Here is a 22673-nt window from a genome sequence, read left to right as displayed (position 1 = left end):
CCAACCATTGCAGCCATATCCCACTCCAAGTACTGGTGTAGCACCATTTTGCACTTCCTTGTCATTTTTTATAACAATATAGTAATTTATGCCTGTATATAATATAGCAAAATATTCATTTTGTAGCTGTGATTACAGACTATGGTCAATTAGGCATGTGAGCATTCACAGTTCATCTGGTAGCATGAATTCATCAGTAGCAGACCCCTCTCTCTGCACTCTCTATAACCCACTTTGCTACATGGCGCATCATCTAGCCTCTCAATACTAACACCTGCTCTTTACCCCTTATGTTCCTGAGCATGTTACACTATGGGGCATTTTCCCTGTAACATAATCACATTCAGCGCCTTGTGCGCTGAACTTTCCTGCATGAAACGTCTTTTGCGTAATAAACAAATGAAACTAAACAGAAGGACGCAAACAAATCTAGATTTCAAATGCCCATTACCATGAATGAATGCATTTTACTGTCCTTCATAGTAGAGCAGAATTACTCATAAAATTAGAAATCAAATCAAACAAACAAACGAAAGCATAATGGCATTCATCTGAATAGCAGGCACCATTATCCCGGGCCACTTATTCTATACAACTGGAAGTTTACCAAAGCGATTCATGGTGCACAAGGGTATAGCAGCCATATCACATCTGATATTGGAACTGGCAACCTCCTACCCTGTTTAGAAACCACACTGTCACCCATGTGTGTAACAAAGCCGAAGCCCTTGTGAACTGTATCAGTGGCGCTGCTGGAAGCATTTCAGATAGAGGGGCATTCTGAATTGAGCTCCTGATGCAACGCCATTCAGCCGTGCTAAAGAGCTGACGAGCCCGCCACATCATGTTCCCGCTAAGCCCGCTACTGACAGCAGTGCATCCACCTTATTAAAGTCCCCTCCCTTTCCATGAATCTGATTCCACTTACAAATAATTACGCTCAAGTCCACACCCCCGATCTTATCTGCAGTTCCTCCGGCAACTTCTCCCAGCGTCCGCCGAGTGAGTTATTAAGCTGCAGATATAAAAGGTTTCCAGGCCTCAGCAGTTCCATCCAGCCCAGCGGTCTCCGCTGTCACCCAGCTCCCCTGTAAAATTTCACAGCCATCCTTCTCCTCCACCATTCCCTCTCTACCCAGGGAATCGGCCTACCAGCGGTTCCTTTGCCAGCTATCGGGCTCACGGCATTAATTCATCAGCTACACTTTGAAAAATGTGTGACATGTTGGTAGAGAGAAAGATGTGGGCGTTCTGCACCCATCCCCCATGCAAAGATTTCCTCAGAGCAAACCCTCAAGGAATATAGAAGTCACACACACACAGTCCCATAGGCCATATGCACTGCAGTGCATCTCTCCCCCCAGATCCATCAATCTCCAGGACCGTGGCGGTGCACCGAGGATGCACCTGGTGGAGAACGCCCTCCTTCCCAAGGGCTGAAGCATAGTGAGGGATGTCTTCTGCAGGCGTGGGCGAGACCACATGGGGGAGGGGCGGGGGGGGGGGGGGGGGGGGGGGACTGGTGTTGTGGTTTGGGGGAACTTTGGTTTTGTGCCAACCCCTGACCAGGCCAACACATCATGGAAGGCTGAATATGGCCAGACTTAAGCTTAGTAGAATTCAAAGCTTGGGGGCCATGTGAGTCAAGCAGCTCCACCCTTTACTCCAACCTTCTCCTTACTCCACCTCATAGGCTGTAAGGCGCCACACAGTGGGCAAAGAAAGAACCAAGTGACCTTTGCATCACAGCGGGGGCCTGCCAGTGACAAGGCTTCAGTGCCAATATCCCCAACACCATGCATGGAGCGACAGCAGGTCTCGCTCCGCCAATAAAGACCCTCTTCCTGCTTGGTCCCCCTTCCCCATCGCCATCTTGTCACCTCAGAGCACAGTCTTCCTGGGGTCCACGTCCTTGCTCTAGGGGGGCCGTAAATACCGCGCACCTCCCTGTATTTTAATCAGGCCCCAGGAGATTGATGGCTGAGCCCTGTCACGGTAACAGTGGCCGTTCGTCAAAGCAACGGGGGCTTTTTTCCAGCTGCAGGTTATAGAACGCCACCTGCGTGTGAGTTGGAGAATGTCACACCCATAGGGGTGGGGTCTAACCACACAGACGCCTAAACACCTGGGAGATGGGGGGGGGGGTGGCGTGACAGATGTGGAAGCTGATCTGGCCAATCAGCATCAATCTCCCTGACCCTGCCCCACAACCCCCCCCCCAGTCCCCCTCCATCATGGCTTGCAAAGCCACATCGATGGGGATGAGAAAACACAGACAGCATGGAGAAACCCCCCCTCCCCTCCACTGGATCGATGGCTTTGATTTCTGTTATCCATCCTGGCACTCTTTGCCTCAACAACATGGGACCGGTGCCACTATCATTGTTGTCAAAATTATCATAACAACTGCACTTACAACAATTATAATCAGACACTATTACGATAATAATGCTACTGGTGCCGCAGTCCACGTAATGACTGCAATTAGGTGCTGTTAGGACATTTTCTGCTGGAGAAGTTAGCGGTGATTGACTGTTTTTTCTGTACGCAGCGCTATTGCGAGCTTTGCCTCGTTTCCAAACGTGAGCGACTTAGCCCCTCTTGGAGAAGCAAAGGAAATAAGGAACGAGCTCGCTAATGTACTCAGAGTCTGGTTGCCCTGGCAGCTCTGTGGCTGTGTCTCTCGGCTTGCCAAGGAGAAAACAGCCTGAGCTTTGCCAAGCCTTTTCACATGCGGGAGCAAGGGGCCACATTTTCCCCACACGCCCAAAACATCTGGCGCTCGCGGCCGTGAAACTGGATCCCCGGCGCTGCACCCAGATGACTCCTCTGGCTGGGCCCCTCGCTAAGAACAGGGCATCTGATTGGCTGACAGGCTTTCCACATATGTCACCTCACCCAATGACACTTAGGCCAGCAGCAGCCATATTTGGTTAAAATAAAAGTGTAGTTAGAGGCGGGCGGCTAGGACACCATCACTATCAAAGGTCAAAGGTTAAAACAGCTTCTGCTATGAGGTAATGTTAGCCGAAATATGAAATAGCAAACGCAGCACATATAAAGGTGCATTTCGTGAATTCAAGACATAACGGCTCTTGCCAGTTTTATATGCATAATATTATGTTCACTGTGTAACTGTGTAACTGTGTGGCCCATGTTTTGACATTTATCAAATATATATTCTTACACGTTTACTTTTTAAATATACATTACTCTTTCACACTAGTGCCCTCACTGAATTCCTCCAGTTGTTGGCTGTGGTCATTTATGTTTGATGTTTTCAATAAGGTATAGTGTAAAAGGCTGCTTAAAAAATTAACATTGTACAAGAAAACAGTGAATAACTGAAAGGATAAACTGTGAGGACAGAGGTGGCTTGCGATGAAAACCGAGCAGCAAGGACAGGGCCAGAGGAACTGGAGAAGTCTAACATTATCGCAAGCTGTCATTTCCCTCATTTCCCTTCTTGTTAAATAGATACTCCCTTGCTTGCCTCTGATTGGCCAGCGAGCGGCAATGCTGATGACTAAAAGCAGGCGTGTCAAAATTGGTTAAGTGATATTTGCCCGCCCGCTGTTTCTCACAGCTTTTCTGGCCTTAGTAACAGGCTGGCCATTTTCGTCTATTCCAACTCAGGAACCATATATATTAGAGAGAAATAAAATCTCATTTAGGTTTCAGACATCTGAAAATGTTCCCGCAGCCTGTTTCCTGATATATTAAGCAAAATGTGGCGAGTAGAATAAATAAGTGGTTGAATGAAAACCTGGCATAAAAGAGCACCCCAAAGAGGCGGAGATAATATGCATTCATTTGCCTGCATTAAATTTAATGAACATAATCGCACGGAGAGGAGGCCAAAGGCTCTGACCGTGTGTGACTGTGTGAGATTGTGGTCACATGAAGGGCATCGGGGCCCCTCTGCACTGAAGCAGAGACAGGAAACAGACCATTTTGCACAGGAAGGGCGAGAGGAGCGAGTGCCCTACTTGTCCGCCCCGCCAGCTCCAGGGGCCTCTGCTTGGCTCCTTGCTCCCTCTGAAAACCGCTTGCTCCACTGCCCACACAATTCCCCAAACCCGCCCATCTCAGGGCCCCTGTGTGCCGCTCTATAAAAGCATGTATAATGTGCGCCTAAGACGCTGTGAGTTCAGGTACTGTGCTCTTCAGAAGCAGACGGAGCATGTGTCCAGAGATCCACCCATTTAAGAGCAGATATTACTCTATTCACAGCTGAAAGGGTGCTGTCATTCCTGCGACCGCATTTGCCCAAACAGTGTTCCAGTTCCATTGTTGGACTAATAAGGGAACGGAACAATTCGAGAGGCTCTCACATTGTCAGCGTGCCGAAAGTGTTCGCTTGGAGGCGACTGGAAAAGACAGGTATGATTTCAACAGCCACTGGAATGCAGAGGCTGCTGCTGGAAGTATTATCAGGGGGAAAAGGAATCCTGTCAATATGCTTAAAGATTACATTCCTGAGCCATGGAGAAAAAGAGAGAGAATCCTGCAGGGTTATCCCATCTCTCTAATTGACTACTTAAAGCATTCAAACTCTCAGCGTGCTATGATTAATGCACCTGTAACCATTTGCAAGGCTCAAGATCGCACCGAATACGAATTAGATATGGAATCTAGTGGCGGGGAGGGTCATCGGGGCTATTAGCAACGTATTAGCGTCCGCGCGCGTGCCGCGAAACGTAAGAGGAGCGGGGGCGCCGCGCTCGGCAGTGGAAGCCCATTAGGGACTGCGGCGCAGTGTTTCATTAAAAACATAGCCATAATCAGCATAATCAGTGGCCCTTATGTCTCAATCTCTTTTTTGCCGCTGAGGACTGCGAGGCTCCGTCACGTGACCCGAATGGGGGACGGCTCGGGGCTGCCATGGGGAAACGAATGGTGTGATTGCTCCCCTAATATTGGGCGTTTTCATATCTCTCCATCATCGCAAGCGGTTCTCTGGAAAATAATAAAGGAAGTAAATGGCATGTAATTAAGTCATCGCTCAAATCCATCTTCTTTAATGAAAAGCCTCATAATGGCACATTTAAAGCGCTTAATTAGAATGTATGTGGCACAGGAATCGCTAGGCCACTGTAACTGTTGACAAAGAGGAGGGAGATTAAACCGCAGCCCCGCAGACGAACATCCCTGGAACATGAAATATTCAAACAAATGTGGGCCTCCGCTCTTTGGTTTTTCTTTTTTTTCCCTCGTTTTTGTTTTATTTTCAAATAAAATGCAGGAGTCAGCCGGAGTTCAGGGCTTTTTCATTTGTTCAGTCTCACAGTTAAATCAAGAGCAAATGGAGCCTCAGATAGCCGACCAGGAGCGAATGCGTTATATCACGGCTTCAAAGGACCGTTCCATACCCCACTGAAACCTGTAGTCTTAACTACACCTCCAGAGACGCCACGGAAACAATGGGGGACGCGTAGGTGCCATATTCTGAAAGAACAAAGAGGGAGAGAAAAGAGGCCCAGCGCCTTCCAGGACCGGCGCACTTCACTTTCATGCTGTTTCTAGCGCACACTGCGCACGCCAGACGAAATGCACGCATGAAGGTGTCGTCTCAGGGCCAGCTGTCCTGAGCACGACACAACAAAAGGCCGAGGCCCAGTCTCCTCTCAGATGTCAAGAACAGAGAGGGGGAGTTCTGTTTCAACTGCTTTTCGAAAGACCCCTCTGCGTGGAATGAGGAGAAAAAACAGAACCAAAAATGCAAAACCAAGCAAAGGAGTACTTCCTTACTGAAATCTGCAAGACACTGAGGGAGGGACAGATGAAGCCCAGAAGAGGAATGGGAGGAGACGGCCAATCAGCGGGGTTCAATCAGGCATGCAGACAGAGCAGCCATTAGGTCCGCAGCGCCGCCACGGCCAGAAACGAGTTCCACTTAAGCGCCAGTCCAGGGGCGGCAGGTACTTCTCGTAAATCAGCTCAGTTTGTTATGACTGATAGAGTGACACTTGCCTGATGGGTTCAAGCGTTCTGAGTTGCCCTGGCGACTCTCGCAGCGGGGGGTGGGGTGGGGGTGCCAATCGCGCGGGAGCAAGAGAGAGGAGGAGGGATTTAGCGGGATGGGGCAGAATGAAAGCGACCACAACCACATTTTACTCATCTGCCACGACAACACACAGACACATGCGCACCTGTGGGCCTTCCCACGATGCACTGCTCCAAGCTGAGGAGGCTGGGTCTGGAACATCTGCCACTGTCCCAGGCATTGCGTTAATGACCCGTCACCCTGCGCGGGGGGGGGGGGGGGGGGGGGGGGGTGTGGGCAGGGGGTTTGGGTAATTAAGCAGATAGCGTGCAACTGCACTGCGTAACTCACCAGTGCCGGCCCGTTTGCAGCTGCCTGTGTGCTTTCAGGGGCACCATATATTTCACCTGCGGACCTATGGATTAATCCATAAATAAGAAAGATCACGCTGCCTTTATGCATGTGCAAAGCGGCTCACAGCGCATACATCACCGTTAGAGCTCTCCTGAAAGCGATAAAAGGCACTGACAGACCACGACGCGCGCACGCCTCGCGACGAAGGATTCTGCGGTGTAGCACAGCATTATTTCTTCATATTCTCACACCGTTCCTCACTCCTGAATATAAAGTAAATAGGATTCACAGGACAAGTGGATTACCTTAATCACCTCTCCGCTTTCACAATGACCTTAGTTTTCATGTGCATGGAGGGATTAGTGAAAACAGGGACATATGCCACACTGTCATAAGACTGCAGCTCCTGAAGCAGCCAAGTTCCAGAAAGGCGCAACGCAAATTGCTTCACTTGGCTGCAATGTGATATGGGCGGGTAGGTCCTGCATTTTGCAATTATGATAAGAAAATAATTGTACAGCAAATGGCAAAAGCTCGTTTTCAACTGACACTTATTAAAATGGCATAATCTTTCAATGAACAGAGTATTACAAGGCGCCTCAGTGGTTCTGAGAAAGACTCCACTTGGTATGTCCAGCTAAACTGTTCCCCCACGGCTCATTTTACAATTGTAAACCTAAAATTTATTGGTAGTAATATTGAACAAAGAACAGTGCTTTTAAGAACAGAACAGAGCTCTTTTAAGAAAAGGGTAATATTGTTCTCATATCACAAATTTCCCTTGACCAACAAAACATAAAATCCAGTATCCAAACTTTTTGACAAGTGCAGCAAACCATGCCGTTCTGAGACTGACTCATTAGAGTACAACTGGATTCATCTACAACCGCACATCCTTTGTAATCAGACACCCAATATTTTAGAGACTTATGCTATTGATTCATCTGTAGGAAGTACCTTCAGCATATCCCTGAGGTGGATGTAATACAATACGTGCGTGGAGCACGGATCAATTGCCACAGCTGAGCGGTTTACATGGGCAGATACCGCAATTACCGAAACTCCGACCCTCCCCCGTGGCTCCAAAAGGAGGAAATGTGGGGTCACACATGAAAGAATGGTGGTTGGCGGCCAACAGGCCATGCGCTCGTTAAGACGAGGAGTAATGAAGCCGCCAATGGGAAGGATAGATTGACATTGATTTTCGGCGACGCCTCGAGTGATCAATCCCCTCCCCCTCGCGCAGGCACATCCTCCTCCCGCCCGCATCCGCAGCGGGGGAGGCGCTCGTTAAAAAACATGCTGACTGGGGAGGGCCAAGGACATGTTGGTGAGTTAGCGCAGGGCCCTTGTGGCCAGCGCGGCATCACCGCGGCCGACAATCGTGGGCAGCTGTGGTGAAAACCGTGCCAAGATGAGAGGAGGGGGTATGGTGGGGGTGTGTAAATAAGGAAGGAGGGCCAAAGCACAGGGCAATCCAGCCAATCATATTTACCCCCCACCCCCCCTGCCCTCATCCCTTCTCCAAGCTGCCTCCCACGCTAGGGCATAAATGTCAACGATGGATGGCGGGATTATGCCGGCCATGATGAGTCTTTACGTGGTATGGACATTAAAATGTGGAGACTAAATGTAGTGCCTGCCGACACCCCCCACCCTCTCCCGCTTGGAAACGTTTACATGCAGAGGAATGAGCAGCAAGTGAATGGAGAGGGGAGAGGGCCCGGGGATGGTTCCCTGTGTCTCAGTGCATGGCTGTCCCGGGATGGGACATGAGTGCTCCATGTCCTGGCTCTACGACTGTGCAGAGGGAGAAGAGTCCCAGCCCCTCCTTCCCCTCCCTCCCTCTCTCTCTACTTCATTCCCACTGCTGGTGCGGAAAAGTACCCTTTGTGTGGTCATTACCCAGCTGCCGGTGAAGGGAGGTGTGGCTGTGTCTATGTTAATACGCAGCCCCTCCTGGACTCACGCAATCACACAACAGACCTCACACGCACACACACACACACACACACACACTATCAAGCACACATACTCATGCTCTCTCTCTCACATACACAATTCACACACACACACACACACAATCAAACACACACGCACACATATTACACAAGCATAAACACACAAACAGCAACAAACATGCAGATATGTGCATGTGCTAATACTTGCATACACACACACACACACACTTCTACACACACACACACACACACACACACACACACACACACTTCTACACTCATACTTGCATGCGCACACACAGGCAGACTGCGGAGCATGGCTGGGAGTGGCACAGAGCAGAATCTGTAACGGGGTGAGACTGGCAGGAGGCGAGTCACGAAGCAGCCCTGGGCTCTGCAGCGGACAGCGCCCGCACCGCCTGCTCCGCAGCGCCCATAAACAGATTGATCGCTTGGCTTCTGCTGAGTCACCCGTTACATTAGCAGGGACGTGCTCTGCTCCATAAACTGCCCTCATCTGCAGCCCCCCTCACAAGACAAGCCCTGGGAAGAAGAGGCCCCACTTTCAGCCACTCTCGCCACCAGGAGCCGAGGTTATCTCTCCGCTGTGGCCAGCGATAACGCGGCTGAGCAGCGGGCAGGTAAAAAATGGACCCAAGGAGTCGCGATTAGCGGTTGCTCCGAGTGGCGACACAGCGTGCCACAGGGCGAGGGGAGAAGAGGAGAACGTGAAGGATCCTCACGTGGCCCCGGCGATGTTTTTAATGCGAAAATCCACCCAATGTCACAGTGACGTGCGAATGCAGGGAAGAGGGGAGAGAGGGGGTGGGGGAAGGGGGGAGGTTTATGTCCGTCCACTAAAAATGACAGACGAGCCACGCAGTCCCTGACAAGTAGCAAACACTGCAGGAGCAGTGGCCTCGTTATTGCTGCAGCCCCGGGTACGCTGTGGCAGATCCTGCTGCTCGCTCTCTCTCTCACCTCCTTCTCTTCCCCTCTCTTTCTCTCACTCACTCTTTTATTCCTTGACCCAGCTGTGGCCTCTAATAAGATCCACCCCCCCCCCACCCCACCACAGACATCTACCCCCTTTAGCCTTGGCTGTGTGATATTTACGCCGCCTCAACGCAGAGAGAATACGCGCCACTCCAGTCAGCAAGGCATGGGGAGAAGAGTCGGCAGACATCACCACCCACACTCCTTTCGTTTCCAACCTCACGCTTGTCCCAAATGAAGTGAGTGGGCGTCACGGTGGGCCACCACGGCGCCCGACCTCGGCAGGATGGGGTGTCGCTGCTCGAGAACGAACCTCCCCACCCCCAAAAATCGACCCATCCCGCAGGGTGTTGAACTGCATGCAGGGACTAGGGAGAAAAGAGGCTTTGACCTTTCTGCGTTCATGTGCATCGCATTCGATTACGCACATGTGTACTTCCTGCTCTCTGCGTACAATGAACGCATGGTGTTGCCTGCTTTATGCTCCGACCAAGGTCTCATTCAGCTGGGCTCGTATGGGCTTTGCGAACGCTGAGGTATGCAGACGTTTCCTGTCTGCCGGTACTCAGCTGCAGACATGCAATGTGCAGTCTCATTGTTACTGCTTGGCATTACTGCAGTGAAGCTGTGCCGTGGGTCGCTTCAATCACAGGTTAAATGGCGGGTTTCCAAAACCGTGCATGAACAGTGGTCACGGAGGGGAGCTGTTGTGGCTGATTGAAGCATCTTTCACACCTTACTGACACTCACATTACCCCCACACACACACACACAGCACAGAAACTGTCAGTCTGCCTTAATATTTAAAGACATATGGCCTCTATTTAATAACCTTACTATTTAACTGTATGAGTTGTGGGAAGCATCTTGATGTGAGGAAAGTCAGCAAAGTCATCTATCTAATCTGAACACACTTGCACTGTTGCTGTTGCCTACTGATGTACTGTTCCAAAGGTAAGTAAAAATCTGGACTTTCATAACCAGCAACCTCCCAAATGGAAAATCAATAGTGAGTATAATGGTGGCTTTTGCAGCACATGTACATGGCCGAAGGCCAGAGTTAATGCATTCAAATGATAACGCACCGCATAATAAATCAACATATTCTCAGACGCGACAGGACTGGCGAAATGTTTTCTCTCGCAGAGATGTTCTGTGAAATCAATTTCAGGGGATGAATTAGCCACGTGGCAGAAAGAGTGTCAGGACAAATGGCAGGGGCCAGGGGTATCTAGGTCATTCAGGGGGCCATTAACTCCACAATATTTCTCCATCCCAAAAAATGAATTTCAGCGTAAACCCAAATAGTCTTCGTCTCTGACATAGCCAACTTAATACTTTCCTGTTCACAATGTTTCATCGACAGCTCTGTCAATGAATAATGGCTATGTTGCAATACACTGGGTGGCTAAGTTATCGACAGGGCTCCGTGATGGTACTTCCCAACAAAGACCCAAGACTTCATCCTTTCTTAGTGTTAGAATCATGACTTTTAAGCAGAGAAACAGAATGAGATGATTCCCATTGGCAAATGTGCCATCCAGCTGTCCCATGAAAATCTGATGCAACCTGACAACATCAACCTTCTCTACGATTGCACAGATTGAAAAATATATTTTCTCTAAGAAATAGATGTCTCCTAAGATTTCTCATCCAGGCAGTGTGTACCTTTCAAAAATGCACTGGCGGCCCATATCTTTGTTTAATGTGACTATAAAACTTCAGCAATCACTTCATGTAGGAGGAAAAATGTGCAGGTGTGCATGTCTATCTATGTGTGTATGTGACCTTTACGATTACTGCTAGTGTTCGTGTGTGTGTGTCTAAGTGTGTATGAGTCCTTCAATGTCTGTGCTTGTGTGGATGTGCGTGTATGTGTGTACATAAGTGTTCATATTTGTGTATGTCTATGTGTGTGTGTATGTATGTGTGTGTGCGTGCCATAAGTGCCATCACCTACACACTTCCACAGGAAAGAATGATAGACACTCCGTGTTTCTTGAGCATTGTGGAAAATATTGTGGTATCATAACTCTGGTGATGTAAACTCTCTATTCAACTTTCAAGAACTGTTCAAGAATAGATTTCTGATCAATCACAGAGGTAACTTTTGAACATTGATTCGATCACATCCTATACCATGCCTCTTATCACATTGCATAAATCATGTAGATTTGATAATCTTAACAAGGCACTCAAGGATAGTTATGGGACTTTTATGGAAAAAAAATTATTAAGTCAAATCACACACGTTTCTTGTAATCACAATTTGACTTAATTTATCTTGACTAATTTATGTGCTCATTGTAATTCTATTTTTGTGTGCTAAACATGAAATATCACAGTATATTAAGATTAGTAATCCAAACATGAAGATGTGAAATTTGTGAAAAGCACTGAATTCAAGCGAACAAGCTACCAAGTTCCCTGTCACACACATGGCAAACTAACAGAATGGCTTCTGTTTTCACCAAAAACAGTCCTCTCATAGTTTCTGTTAAGACAGCCTGGCAATCTATTAAAAAGAAAAAAAGAATTAGATGGATAAGCTTGCATTTAAAGACAGACAGCTATAGGCCCTAATCCCTTCTGAGCTTCCATAAGCCCGGTGTTATCGTATTCCAGCTCATTTTAATTGTGCATCCTTTAAATACATTAACTCAATGCCTTCTTTACGACAGGACAAATTCGCTGGGCTATGTGAAAAGCATGGTAATTTATGTTGCAATAATTTAATTGAACCAGGGCTTTGCATTTTAAATGTATGCTATGAAATGTAAACAAGGGAAAATGCTATGCATATATATTATATACATATATACACATACGTGTATATGAATGTGTGCGTGCGTGCTAAAATGAATTAGTTCACATTTGTTTACATTTGTTCCCTTCTGAATTGGTTCTGTATAGACTCTAGAAATCTCTAGAGACTGAACAAGTGTTAGAGAGCAAACCTATTGCTTCTTATAAGCCACATGGGTATGGTGAAGACATCAGGTCTTAAAATGAAATACTTGAACTCCTCCTTTTAAAGGACAGACTTCAAAGGCCCGAATGAGTGAAATGCTGATTACAGAGCATATTTACTGCAGTCCTCTCCTCGCAGAAACTTGCAAATTGTCAAATTAATTTTGATGACTACATCTCAGGAGCACAATGAGACGAATGTCAAACAGACAGAAAATGAATACAGCGCAGAGCTGTAATTATTAATTACGGGGGGGGGGGAAAGCATGGGGTTCCTGCAGGCGTCACCTATTTCTCACTCATTTAACAGAACAAAAGGAGTTAATGGGATTTCACAACCAGCGATCTTACCTGACAGAGGAGGCGGTGCTGAGAGGGAACGGCTCCGCAAACAGCCCGGCGGAGACGCCTCCACACGCCTTTTGTGCACCCGGGGGCAGTCACGAGTTTGATGTTTGCTGAGTCAGCAAATGAGTTCTCGCTTTGCTTACAGCCAAGCTCAACCCCGGTAGGACGGACTTAATTGCCTCATTAGCAAAGGGGCTTCTAAGGAGCTGGCTGATCCGCATTGTTCAACGTCAAGAGCGCGTATGAGAGGAAAGGTTAATGGAGTAAACAGCATTTCCTCCTTGACATGGGAAATATTTGTTTTTGAGACCAAATGCCATGGCTATTATTTCAATTACTTCAATGCAAGGATCACCACCCCCCCCCCTAGGAACAGGAGCGCTCTGCGAACGTCTGACTGTCCGTCTTCGTAACGTCCGTGCACGGGATCCGATTATCGCGTTATTGACAGTGATGTCGGGGTCTGATCAGGATGCTTTAGAGCTCGGACCAACATGTAGCGCGCGGCAACATCCCCTCCCAAATGTAATTATTTTAAGAGCTCGGTTTTGCAGACGTCTCTGTTTTTCCTTCCACAGCAGTTCTGGAGCACCGACAGCATATCATGCCAGGAGCTGACACTACAGACTTCCTCTCTAAATGACATGGAAAAAAAAACTAAATTATTCGCGCTGGTGAAACAGCGGGTCCAAACTCAATTTGAAATATTACGAGATTAAATGGTAGTCTTTTATTTTTTTTTCTTCAGAGTGAGGGTCAGGAAAGAGCCCTGGATGCTTCCGGCTGTAAACAAGAGAGGCGAACGATCTCCAGAACGATCTCCGCGTTACCGTGCCTCTCAGTCTGATTTTGTCTGCAGGTCATGTGACATTTCAAACAAGAAAAGTCCAGTGTGAATGCTTTAAAATCTATGTTTTAAAAAAACAGCACTTCGACAAGGCCAAAGTAGTCAAGTTAGCCATCTGAAATGGGCCTCCGCCTCAGTCCGTCCCTGTGACGCTGCAGGCGACCGTTTGGCTGCCAAACCACATGAGGGAAAAGGTGAAGAATCCAGGAGGAGACACAGCAGAGACGGAGGACTGAACAATGGTCAATCTAAAAACAAAATGGCAGCATCTGCATGAAATGTAGCTGAGAGTTTCTGCCCAGATGAAGACTACATTAATTTGTCCCATGTGAGAATGGTATGGTGCAAAAGCACAATCTATAGGTAATGTTCCTAAGGCAAGACTGCTTTGTACATCAGCTGTGACTGCAATGGTAGAGTGGATGGCTCATTGTTGGGGGAAAGGGCCCCACACAGTCCTTTAAGGGCGCTTGCCCAGAGCCTTGTAAGGTAAAAAAGTAACAGTCAGCGGTGCTGAGTCAGGGCATTACCATTATCTGCATGGCATTCAGGGAACGTGCAGGAGGGGGGGGGTGTTAAACCATGCAGATACACATCTGCATGACCAATACAGTGGAAAGGCTCCATTTCATCAGCAAGTCAAGTCTAACGACTCGTAAAAAACAAAGGTGGTGGTGCCATCTGCTCAGTGATAGTTTCCAGAAGAAAAAAGAGGAGGGGGGAGGGGAGTTATTTTCAGTAGGGTAGTACATTGTATGCTCCCGATAATGTTAACACCTGAGTGAGTGACTCACCTGCGCAAACAGGTAGCTGGTCTGCAGCGTTTGGCTTGACGTTTTGGCGCTTAAAGGTTGAAGCACTTCATTAGTGCGACATGTCGCCAGGCCCCTGCTGGTCGGCCGCATTACCCAGTTAATTGCGGGCGGCCCTTGCGATTGATCAGTGGCGGGCTTTTCGCTGCGTTCGGCACCAATATGAATAGCAGAACTCTCTGTGTTTCGGCTCGATAATTAAACCATCCATCACGCGCTGACCCAACACAGGATGAACCCTACAAATGGAGTATTGCATTTTCATTTCAGAATCAACAACAACAGAGCGCGTGCACTGTAATCCACAAACAATCCTCCCGCTGCTCTGGGGAACAGCCTCAAACATTACTCAAAATAAATGCAAAAAGCCCGTATATTTCATGTGTTGTGGAAGTTAACAGTTTAATTCAAGGGAACTTTAGAGGCGCACACTCACAGAGTGCTGATAATGTTGTGACGGGCACTCCCTGGTGACTACATCACTGAAATAAAGGCACACATAAACGCCGGGAAGCAGAACGGCTCCGCGTATAATTTGCTCTAGGATTGTGGGAGGAGGCGAGCGAGGAGGGAAGCGGCCTAAGACAGCAGAGCATGCAGCTCACAAAGCCTCCTTCAGCGGCCTCCTAACAGGCTTAGCAGACTGTTTCCAACCGAAAGAGACACCACAAGTCTGCAGTAAGTGCAACACAGTACATTTCATCTACCATCCTGGCTCCTCCAGTTAGAAAAAGCCACGGGGATGACTTTGTTTAAAGAAGGGATTGCAGACCCTCTTATTTTTATTTATTTATTTGTTTTTGCACTGGTAGCAGCACAGGTTTTGTTCATTTATTTATGTGCAATCAATGTGAGCAATTCAATTACCCTGGACATCTTTTATGTGGGGAAGAGGAGAGGGACTACTTAGTCTTTTATGAATCTGGATTGGCTCCATGCTGGTGAAGAAAAGATCACATGACTGGCCCCCTTTTCCCCCTGCCTGTCTGAGTGAAAAAAAACAACTTTTGCTCAAGCTCCTATGCTATGGTGTCCCAGGAGGGCTACCATACACCAGTCAAATCAGATACCTTGGTCCTATATTATGGCTTCTGAACATCAAAGCCCCTGTGATCTCCTCAATACGCCTTTAATCCTTGCAGATGGAGGGGAGATGTCTCGAACTCCCGGGGAAGATTTCTGGAGTATATGTGTCTGACGCTGCGAGAGTCTCTCCTTGAGCTAGTGTGTGGGCAAGCCGACACCGTGGGAGAACATCTGCGATAAAGTCACATTCATCCCTGTGCCTGAGTGTCACGGTTTGGTTATCAGTCCCGCAGTGACACTGCCACCTTCACAACAGAAAAACCGATGATCTACAAAACATCTAAAAAAAAGGCACAGTATCTGTTACTGCGTCCCTAAAGAACAGCGCTCGTTGTGCGCTAAGCTGCTGAAATTTTTACAGACATCACTGCCTCACAGCACCATTTCATCGTGATATATATTTTTTTTTATTTTCCCGTGCTGTCAGATCTCTCTGCCTCCAATCAAAAACTGAGAGATGCCAGTTATGGAAGGAAATGCGGAGATCAAATGATGTGGGGAAGACAACTGTTCCAGTCCTCCCTCTGGATGCCAGCAACAGCTCGCGCGGTGCCAAAGAAGCACAAATCAAAGCCTGCAGCCTGGAATGGTAATATTTCCACTGCACTGAAAATGAAATCATTCTGAAAGATATGGAGTGCTGACTGCACATTTGATTATTAACACGCGTGTGGGCCTTGATCACTTTGACCGTAAACTGGTCTAACACTGTAAAACCAAACAGCATATTAATGCCTATGCAAATGCCTCAGTGTGATGAAACAAAGTTGAGAAATCGCTCTCTCGGGCGTGTGACGCGGGATTGCGCGTCTCGGTTGGCCTGTTTGTTCTTTTTTTTTTTTCTGGTTCTCGGAATCTCTTCAGACCCGGTCTTAAAGATCAGAGGAACCCCTCGTTCAGATGTTTACATTCACGGAAGGCAAGAGGCTTGTTGTTGCTAAGAGGTTCCTGAAGAGAACAGCAATTACCCCTGCTCCATTGACTTTCATGGTTATTTACTCTGGCAAATAATGCGGAAATACTCCCTTTTCTTCGTCAACGACCGAATTCAAACAGATAACAAATCCATGTGGGACCAACCGGTGCCAGGAACTCTATGACCTCATAAAGCAGTGACGAGAGGGGCGGAGTCACACGCACACAACGAATGGCAACGGAATGAATGCACCTCTCTTTTTAACAATGAGAGCACAGGGTGCATGTGGCTTGAATTACGGCAAATGTGAGCCATTCCAGAACATCTGTCAAAGGTTAGCAGTAAAGTAACACAGGCAGTTCCTGTTCTTCGCTCCACTATAATCTGGTAGTGATTTAATCAGTCAGGGCTCAAAGAGGGCAAGGATTTACTGGTCAAAAAAAAAACCAAAAAAACCAAAAAGGGACACCGCAGCCACGTATGATCAGTGCTGGCCAACCATGAACATGAACACGTATGAACAGTGACGCCAACCTATGTAGCATTTCAAAACCATACACATAACGAGATATGTTATGTGCACCTCAAGTAACACACAGTCTCTGCAAACACTACAGTGCACGCTACTGAACATTTCTGTGACAAACTAGTCTGCCAGTTGGGGGTGTAATTCAGCATAAGGTTATTTAAGTCTAAAAATAAAACTGATGAAGGTGAGAAACGCTGCTGTGTTCAAATGGGTGGAACAGTAAAAAAAAAAAGGGGGAAGAATGCTGAAATGCACAGTTTTTTTCCCGCTGGAATGACCTTCACTGTACCTGGGATGTCTTTGGTAGTTATAAATACACTCCGATTCACCGCAGAAATATTCCTCAGAGAGAATGAAGGAACATACCAGAAAAAGGCTCTCGTTTCTTTCAAGCCGAGCTCATTCACAAAACAAACAAGGCCCGCACAGAGAAAAAAGCGCACCTCCTATAAGCGACACACGAACGTTCGCTCACTCAAACAAGAGTCAAACATAACCCCGCTCAGGTCAGTCCGTTTCAGACCCAATGTCACAATCTTAAAAATGAACCTGGTGCTGATCGATCACATCGATCCCCAGAGTCACAACGTGCTTGACATCATCATCGACCTCTGTTTTACTAGGTAGCCACACTGAGATTAAAACAAGTGAGACCCAGCCAAGACAGGGCACAGCACACGCACAGCAAGACACAAGGTTAGATGGGCCTTGCCGCCTCTCTGTTTGGAGAGTGGGAGTAGGTGCTGTGGGCAGCGGCAGCTCTGCGGTTTGGTGAGGCAGGCTGGGTCTCACTGTGGTTTCCGTGGGCTGGGTGACGTGTCACCCCCTCCAGCCCAACCCCCACCATCCCACGCTGCGACTGAAGGGGGACCCCCCGCTGAGCAGCTCCCTGCTAATTAGTGCCTGTCTGCCCACAGGGACGCACAGAGTGCTCCTCCTCCGATCTGGGGCGAGGAGCTACTGCGCTGGACTCACTGCCGTGCGTTTACCACGTGCTGCGTCCGGCTGTAAACAGAGCTGGGAGTAGTTGGCAGCGGGAGGGCACTTCCTGGAAAACAGGCTTCCAGGCCCTGTTTGCCGTACTCTCAATCCGCATTCTTTTCCAATTACTCTTCCTCATTCCCCCGATCAACACCAACCCACAGAAACGGCAGAGTCAGCGTCCGCCCCGAGACTCGCGCCCATGCTGTAAACACGACACAACCCGCGCAACGCCAGAGCGCTTCGGCCACACGCAGCGGCCCCTCTGAACACCGAAACGTCACCCGGCAGCGCAGACACACCGCGCTTTTCTCCTTTGGTAAACACCGAACCGCTCACGTGTGCGCGCTGGCGAAAGCTAACGCAGTGGACGGGCGAGGTGACACGGGCCCTTCTTCGCAACGCATTAATGTCATCTTTAAGGAGAAACCAGGTCAAGCACGACGGCGCAGGAAATAAATACACTCGGCTCATTTTGTGACATGCAGATTAGCCCCCCCCCCACAACTCCCCTCCCCCCGGGCGGGCTTGTGACATTTTTGCGACTTCTCTGTTCTAACCATTCCTTTGCTTTTATTTTCAAGACATTAACAACTGTAATCATGCATCACTAGACGCGCATTAATACGCTACGGTATATTTATTATCGACTGACCAACAGCAGTGGTCTTCCATTGGGCCGGTGTTTGTGAAAGTCTGCGTTTTGAAACACACTGCAATGGATTTGCCAGGCATGACAGAAAAAAATGAAGTTCTTAATGTTCTTAAAGTGGGGGCAGCGGCATTTATTACCGCTGTGTATTACGCCAGCCAGGACAAACGGCAGCCCTTGCAAACCAGTAGGATACTCTGTGTCTTAACGAACAGCATTCCTGCTCTCCTGAGAGCCGTCTGACAGCCACCATCATAAGGAGCGCGTGTTTGTAATCTGGCGGTTCAGCGGCACGACGTCACTCCGTAACCTCCCGGCCCAGGGGTTTGCCGACTTCGCATTTGACAGATATTTCACCTGCCCCTGGAGATTCAGTCTAAATATAGTCGGAGGGACACAAATGCTCTTTTAACCCCCTGTTCACTATAATCTGATGCAGGGGCTGAATCAAATCAATAGACTTAAAGAGCACAGTCAAAGAGGAACATCACTCTTCTACAAGCATTTATTCTGTGAATGAAAGAGCAACAAGGGTTGGAAGAGTTGCAACAAACACTATTATGCTAGAGTCCAAATAAGGGCAATAGAGCTGAAAATCCATAACTCCAACAGAAGTGGCAACTCATTTTTTTCCTGTTACTTTCCTGAAAAGTGACTCTACAATTTGGTTATTATTCCCCGGACAGTTATTTCAAAATCTTTCACTCTAAACCATCCATTCTTCAGAAAACTAGGGGAGAGCGATCCATCATGTACTTCATTTACTGTGCTTTGGTTCAAGGACTATTTTTACCACAGGTCTCCTGTTCATTGTGCAATACAATATAAGGGCATTTAAACGGCTAACTGTATAACTCAACTGTGATGCCAGTACTGAACACCCCATATCCTCCAAGATATACAAAATATGGATATCTGTAAAGGCAAACTGAACACAGAGGGAGCCAGCCCTGCTAATCGAAATGAATCCTTCATTAAAAAGAAGCAATTTCTATAATTTGCCTGCTCAGAGGGAGCTGTCCTTGTGCACAGACTGAGATACAACGTTGCCCACATCTATAAAAAACTGATGAAACTCCTATAGAAATATTACATGCAATCACATCCCATATCTCAGGTTCCCATGCTGTTGTCCTGCAAAATCCAAAACTATATTCTTTATATAACTAAGAATGCCCTAAGGTTAAAATATAAAAAAGAAATAAATATGCAGTAAGTACATTGTACTAATTCAAATTATAAAAATTATACGGAACATTAAAATTGTGCTATTACTAGAAAAGGGGAAAATTTATCTCCATGAATACATAGCACCAGAAACAAAGACGTGACTACTTTGACAGACAAAGGGAAACTCTGTGTTGTCGCTAACAATAACAACAACAATAATAATAATAATAATAATAATAATAATAATAATAATAATAATTGTGTATAAACATTTTGCAGACTAAGTGAAAGGTGTTATTGGAAACAACAAGGCATGCTGCGGGTTGCCTTGTTTATTGTGGAGCTGGCGCTGCTGACGGATCCACGTTGCTCGTCTTTGTTTCACGGGTTGTCTGGCGCGCTGCTCTAATGCGAATAATGCAAGCCGTCGTCAACCCACGGACAGCGGGGCTAATTGCTGTGGCGTGCTCCGCTTCTCCGGCTGCTTCAGCCGAGCTCATGGGGTAGCCCGAATCATTTGGGAGCCCGCACGCCTAATATCCCTGGCTGAGAATTGGAGGACACAGTCGGGCATACTCTGACAGGTACTAGAGATGATGCAAGTCTGCACTGCGCGGCATTTACAGTGCTGAAAGAAACTTCATCTCGAAATGTTAACGGTAGGTAAGTGTTTCTTTGTCTCGTTTGATTGGACACCGCTGACCTTCTCGTGCGCTAACATTCCGATACTGCACAAAGAATGCGAAGAGAATTTTAATGGGCAGTGTGCTGGATGTGTGAAATACGCGACCGCTGGACAAATGAAGCCGATGATAGGGAAAAGCCACGCTAAAAACGTCTCATTATGCATGTCTGTCTAAAAGCAGGAGACACATGATTGATCGCAGGGCAAAGTTTGGTGCAGTGATTATAATACGACCACAAGAAAAAAACCAGGGTCACTTTGATACAAAACACATACAGTGCGGAGATGCCAGTAAGTACAGAGACGGTGGATGTGCACAATGTTAAAGTACAATGTCCTTCGTCTTTCAAAAATAAAAAGCCAAAGAAAGGAAAAGAATCTAAGAGAAATTCGAGAGAAGCCTCTGCGTCTCGACAGCTCGTCTCACACTCGCCTCCAGAGCTCTGACCCTGGCACAGGCACCTCGCATCCTTCCTAACGGTCACTTCCATCGCATAACACCAGCCGCTCAAGTCGGTCGCACACCATCGTGCATTTAATGAGTGGATCTATTTTTGCCATTCTGTGTCATAACACATTAAGTGAGTTGAATAGGGCAGGGTATCATGTCTTCAGCCCTGTGCGTTCTGTGAAATAGCAACAGTATCCCATTTGTTTCAGAATAACAACGCAGGTGACAATATATTTCAAGTACGAATAAAGCTATCGTTATTACTCCTTAGTCGACAATTTTTTCGTTTACTGCATCTTAGTACTGTGCACATACACACACACGAAGTCAGAAAGAAGCATCTGGTTTCAATTTGCTGTATAGACGCCTGTTGGAGGGTTTTTTTAAGAAGTCAACTTTTCTCTCACCACTCAAAAAACAAATATGTTTGTAAAAACGAACTAGTTCATACTGCATTCGTGTGCATAATTTTCAGTTCAAAACCAACAATGTTGAATACAGCTTCGTGGGAGGTACAGCCAACTATTGGTATTTGGAAGATGGGTGATGTCTCCCTCAAATATTCTGCAGCAGGCAATTCAAATTTAATAACATTTACAATATTACTAAAAACAAAAGGGTTGCGAAAATAACAGCAAATGCAAAAGATCAGAATAATCTGCTCAAAACCACCAACCTGCGTTCCCAATTCGCTTAAGTACAGGACAATAGAAAGTTTTTTTTTTCCCCTTTTTGATATGTAGGTGTGCCACATTCGGGATTGATCTTACCTAAAAACAACGAACGAAATGTTCCAGACATCACGGCAGACACTTCGGCTGAAAATCCCAAACAAGAGAGCTGAGAGGAATTTATTCTGACTCCCTTAAAATACATTTGAGTCACCGAAGTGTACACTCACAGCGGAGCAGTCCAGGAGAAATTCTGGGGAAAATAAAATAGACCTTAACATTTAACCGGATCCGCGGGCGGCATATCTCACACAGTTCGAATGCCCAGATCTTCACAAAAATATACAGCGCGTTCTTATCTTCGACTCCATTAAAATACCAAATAAATAAATCTAAAGTTCCCTGCGGTTTCACTGAGGATGCCTGTCTCCGGTTCTTCTGGGTGCTGTGCGCCTGTCTTGTCTCTTTACTGCTCTCGGCACACAATGAGGAGAGCGATACTGTAAGGAGAAGGATGCTGAAGGATGGAGACCTCTAGAGTCTGAAGCGCTCACATTCCCTTGCAAGACTAACGAGAGCAACTAAATCCACCAGCATTTTCATACGAGCCAGGCAGCGGGACGCTCGGATCCCGACCCAGGCGGTGTTAAGGTGAGTAGTAACGCACCATGCGTACTACGCGCACATGTATGTAGCACGCACCAGTAAAAACAGCTTGGCAAGAGCACAGAAAATTAGTTGAAATGGAAGTCATGGTATGATGTACCGTGGTTACTAGGCAGCACAACACAATTCTTGAGAAGATTTTTTTATGCAGCGTTTTTAAGGTGAAAAACTGCAAGGTGAAAAACTGGACCGTATGCTTTACAGTCCTACACCTTTTCTGGTAGCATACCACAGTATTTTAAGTAATTAGCAATCTCGTTAAATTATGTTAATGTGTCTAGTTTTAGTGGGGAAATTTGGCTTAAGAAACGTTATAATGAAACTATACTTGAATATAAGTTAAAATGATGAAATTGATCGCATATCAGGCGTGACTGTCACAACAACCAACTAATGAAGCACTGCTCCAAATGAATACTGCTAACTGTGCCAAGGGGTTTGCCTGCACAGTGTGGCCACTTTTTATACACACTTTTATTAGGAAATGGAGCGGATCGTGTATTTACTGCACCACCCCCTTTCCGTTCTTAACATTTATAGTTTGCAAAGAGATTACACTTCTTCGAAGCGCTTTCACCATGAACAGAGCAGT

General features: G+C 47.0%; 1 protein-coding gene across 1 annotated transcript in view; it reads right to left on the bottom strand.

Annotated features, from left to right (window-relative positions):
• The window catches only part of LOC118783589 (CXADR-like membrane protein), a 51274-nt gene extending 29222 nt beyond the window's left edge, over positions 1-22052 (bottom strand). The window contains exon 1 of the mRNA XM_036537527.1: positions 21515-22052. Within this exon, the coding sequence (XP_036393420.1) occupies positions 21515-21620 (106 nt within the window). The 5' untranslated portion in view covers positions 21621-22052. The remainder of the gene's footprint in view (positions 1-21514) is intronic.
• Positions 22053-22673: the final 621 nt, after the last annotated feature.

Source organism: Megalops cyprinoides, chromosome 9, assembly GCF_013368585.1.
Source record: "Megalops cyprinoides isolate fMegCyp1 chromosome 9, fMegCyp1.pri, whole genome shotgun sequence".
Classification (NCBI taxonomy): Eukaryota; Metazoa; Chordata; class Actinopteri; order Elopiformes; family Megalopidae; genus Megalops; species Megalops cyprinoides.
Note: the sequence above shows the minus strand (reverse complement) of the source record. Positions and strands in the feature narration are given on the sequence as shown.